At 61.7% G+C, this 4154-nt stretch overlaps 1 protein-coding gene and 1 pseudogene across 1 annotated transcript in view; one reads left to right on the plus strand and one right to left on the minus strand.

Annotated features, from left to right (window-relative positions):
• Window positions 1–929, minus strand: part of LOC105000587 — a 21306-nt pseudogene extending 20377 nt beyond the window's left edge.
• Window positions 930–1060: 131 nt separating this feature from the next.
• GCGR (glucagon receptor) overlaps window positions 1061–4154 on the plus strand; it is a 7482-nt gene continuing 4388 nt past the window's right edge. Inside the window, 3 exon segments of the mRNA XM_010856535.1 lie at window positions 1061–1108; window positions 1938–1999; window positions 2734–2802. Of these exon segments, the coding sequence (XP_010854837.1) occupies window positions 1061–1108; window positions 1938–1999; window positions 2734–2802 (179 nt within the window).

Raw genomic sequence — 4154 nt, forward strand, 5'->3', positions numbered from 1 at the left:
TTCCGATCTGGTGGGCGGTCTCGGGCCCCGGGTATTGCCCTCCTCATCCGTCGGACACCCTCTTCCCAACCCCAGGATGCGCCCTTCCAGCTCGGACGGGTCAACCTGGTTCCGAACTACCCGGAGGGCTGAGGGTCTCAGCGCTTCCTCGCTTCCTCCGTCCTCTCCTCCCCGAGGAGCGCGTCCCGGGGGGAAAAGAGTGGGGTGCCTGTGGCAGCCGGGAGCTCTGTCCTGCTGCCCCCTCCACTCCCGATTCCTCCCTCCACTCCCGATTCCTCCCTCCAGCAGCCCCTCTTCTCCCCTCCCCGAGCATACACAGAACCGCGGAGACACCCCCAGAGGCGTGGGGACGGGCGCTGGGCAGCCCTGCTTCACTCCAGCAGCGGCTGCTCCCCAAAGCTTCCCAGCAGTGTCTTGGTTACCCGGGTTTCCCCGGAGGGGCCGAGGGGCTACAGCATCCAGCCTGACACATTCATCTGCGGAGCCTACACTTATCACTCTGATCCACAGAGAGGACAGGGCATTGCCCAGTCTGCCCTTTCCTCACCGGCCAGCCCCCACTCACAGGCAGGGGCCACAGGGTTTCTGCCCCTACCAGGAACCCACTGACTCCTGATGTCTGGGCACCTGCATTCTCCGAGGACCCTTCGGGATGTTGTCCAGCCTTCTGTGCTGGGGGATGAGGGTTGGTGGGGCAGTAGCACCCTGGCCCACTTCCAGGCCCGCCCTGCCCCCACTGAGTGGGAGAGGACGCAGGAATCAGGCTTTGTCAACAACCTGTGGCCAGTGATCTGATCTCACCCTGGGGCCATGACCTTCTGCCACTTGCTCTGGTTTCACAAACACCCACCAAGCCCATTCTCATCAGAAGTTGGCAGGCCCCATTCAGAAGCTGGGGTGACCATGCTCACCTTTTGGAGCTCAACCATCCTGAGGGGGGGGTGGTCTTTTCCCCAGTTCCAGGTCTGGGAGTCTGGGACATCCCCAAGGGAAACTGGGGAAACGGCTGAGCTTTGAGCCCCCAGGAGTTGTGCGTTCTGCCAAGCAGGGGGCAGAACACATGCCCCCCTCAGCCTGTGGAGTGCGGGAGTGGGAAACAGAGGAGGGGGTGAGGTGGGGCTGGGAGAAAGCTGGCCCTCCATCCCACCACATCAGTGTCTAATCCTGAGCTACCTGTGCTGGGCAGGTGCAGTCCAGGGCCAGAGAGAGAGCCAGGCCTCCAGGTCGGTGAAGGGAGAAGGCTTGGTCCCTTGCCGTTAGTCCCCCACCCCCCACTGGCGCCCGGGCCGTGCCAGGAGAGTAATAAGGTGGAAGACAGCAGCCCTGCCTGAGGCCTCAGCCAATGGGAGGCACGGAGGGGCACCTCTGCATCCAGGTGTCAGTCCTCATTCATTCAACAAATATTTATCCCTGGGCCTGGCAGGCTGCCTCTGGGGTTGCAGTGTCCCCCACGGTAGGGAGGGGGCCTGGACCTGATACTCTGTCCTCCTCTTCAAGTGGCAAAGCTCATTTACTCTTTGGTGATGCGGAGCCAAGGATTTTACAAGTAGGAAACCGAGGCTCTGAGAAGTTAAATTATTGATATTTGCCCTTGGTCCCAGGACCAGAACTGGGCCCCGCAATGTCCCCCTCTCCTGTGGGGTCAGCCTCACACCTGGGCACCCATGGCAGGGACCTCAGGACCTCAGCCTTGCACACAGCTGAAAGTCATCCCGTACCCAGCCCTCATGCAGAGAGGTGTCTAGAAATCTTGCCCGTACTCCCCCTGAAAGGCATGGGGGGCCTCATCCATTTCTGCTGCTTCTTGTGTTTCTATCAGAGTCTTAGTGAGAGCAGTCATCCTCCTCTTAAATTGGTGGCAGGGTGCTGATGCCCTGATCCCTAGGGCCCTGGGGCCCTGGGTGCCTTGAACCGGTTACCCAGCCTGGGATCTGTAGGTACTGAATTGTGTGGAAATCTTCAAGGATTCCCAGCCCCATGTGCCAGACCAGAGTAAAGGGTATGGAGAATTGCTCCCCCCTCCCCTGCCCTGGCTGGGGCCCCAGGGCAGCCCATCCTTCCCTCCCCTCTACCCTGGGGCTCTGCTTCTCTCTGCGGTTCCCAGACTGACTGACTCCTACCTGGAAGGCAGACTGGCCCAGCTGTTGCCCTGCCCACCTTGAGCTCTCCTAACAGCCCTAGGAAGTCAGCAAGGTGAACTTCCACTTTTCAGATGGGAAAGTCAAGGCACAGCTGGGCCACCCCCCACCCCCAAGCTAGGCTCTGAGGGGGCTGACATCTTGCTTTGGAGCTCCTCACTGGACAAGTCCCGCTGCTTCACCCTCCCCTCACCACCGGCTGCAGGGCCTCTGGGCAGGGACAGCTTATCGGGCAGTATCTTTTCTCCCCTTGTCCCCTGCTTGCTGTGCACCTTCCGTTCCACCCCAGCCATCCTTTGTCACTCTCTGCCTCCCCCGCCCCTCCAGCCTCTAGTTATCCAGGCTGCCTCTGTCTCCCTGGGCCGGCCCACCCGTCTCCCCTTCTTCCGCAGCAGGGCCTCACACGGCAGGCTCTGTGGCCTGGGTGGGCAAGGGCAGGGCAGCAGGCTCTTTGATAAGAATCAGAAGATAAGGCCCCTTGGGCTAGGGACACCTGAACCACCCTCGTCTTCCACCCACCTGGGGGGCTACTGCCTCAGAAAGCCCTCCGGTCCAGCTCCTCCAGAGCAGCCCTAAACCTTGGCTCCTCACCTAGACCAGGGCCTGCAGACCAGCGACTCCTGGGCCCTGCCTCACCAGGCCTGACCCACACCCTGGCCCAAGGGTGAGGAGCCCCACGGCAGTCTGTGTGGACCCACCACATGGCGTCCCATGAAGGGTGAGGAATGAATCACAGGAGAGTCCACGTGAACTGGCCCCCTGAGGGCCCATCTGGACTCCGATGGGAGGAGACTGAGATCCAGGGTTGTCTGGGAACCCTCCACCTTCGGTCGTAGCCTGCGCCCCTCCTCCCTACCTCCTCCCTGGCTTCTCCCAGGCACTGCCTTCCAGCCAGCCAGTTTTGTCCATCTGTCCATCCATTGGTGCACCACATGCTCACTCTGTGGCAGGGTACCTGGTGGGAGGGGCCCATCCACAGCCCTAGAGGGGCTCGCGTGAGGGAGCCCCTCCCTGTGCCCTTGTGGAATTCAGTAGAGCAGAAAACGGACTCTGGAAGCAGTGACACATGCCTGATGGGGCCGCTGATGCCTCAAGCATGGCTCTGGCCAGGACCAGGCACCTCGGGCCCCCCGACTACAGGAACCACGAGGGCGGCGGTTCTGCATCTGAGCCCCCGGCAGCCCAGCAGTGTTCATCTCAAAGGAACACGCTGCGGCTGCCTGCATGCTATGGCCCAGGAAACCCAGGAAGCCTGGCTTGAGTCTTAGGAGGGGCCCAAGGAAGCCCCTAGACACCCCAGTCCTGGGCAAGGGAGTATGCCTGTGCCAGGGACCACTTTGAACATATGCCTGGCACTCCTGACTCCTGGCAAGGCTGGAACCTGGCCCAGGGCCACCTCAATAACCACATCCCTGGGGACTAAGTGATGATGGATTGTCCCAGCACCCTACCCCGGCCTGCCAAACTGACTTTCCCAGGGCTAAGAATATTGGGAAGGATAGCAAGGGCCGAAGAAGGAGGTGGGCAGTTAGGGAGGCTGCTTCCCCCCCCCCCGACGTCTTTGGTACCAGGCAGGACTGCGATCACTTAGCTAGCATGGAGGGGAGGGGCTCTGGGGCCGGCCCAGCCTCCAGACAGACAGTCACGGGCCGTGAGAAAGCAGCTCCCCTTGGGTAATGGCGCCAGCCCCCCAGGCACGGGGCCAGACCCCAACCCCCAAGTGGCAGAGTGACCACTTCTTGCATCACTTCCCTCCCAGCTCCCACTCCATCAGTAGGATTTGGAGACTCCGAGGGAGGGGTGGTTTTAGGGGAGCAGGACACCCTGTTGATCATGAGAGAAACCAGCTGTGCCTCTTCACGCCAGAGCCTGCCCCCCACTGCACAGACCCTGCTGCTCTGATACTCGCAACCCCAGAGGAGCGTGCACCCGTGAGGACCTCTTTGCCCCAGCTGTGCAACCCCAGCCAGATGTGGGGGGCAGCTGCCCAGAGGCATGCCCCCCATCCAGCCACAC

This window comes from Bison bison, unplaced genomic scaffold (assembly GCF_000754665.1).
Source record: "Bison bison bison isolate TAMUID 2011002044 unplaced genomic scaffold, Bison_UMD1.0 scf7180017864371, whole genome shotgun sequence".
Classification (NCBI taxonomy): domain Eukaryota; kingdom Metazoa; phylum Chordata; class Mammalia; order Artiodactyla; family Bovidae; genus Bison; species Bison bison.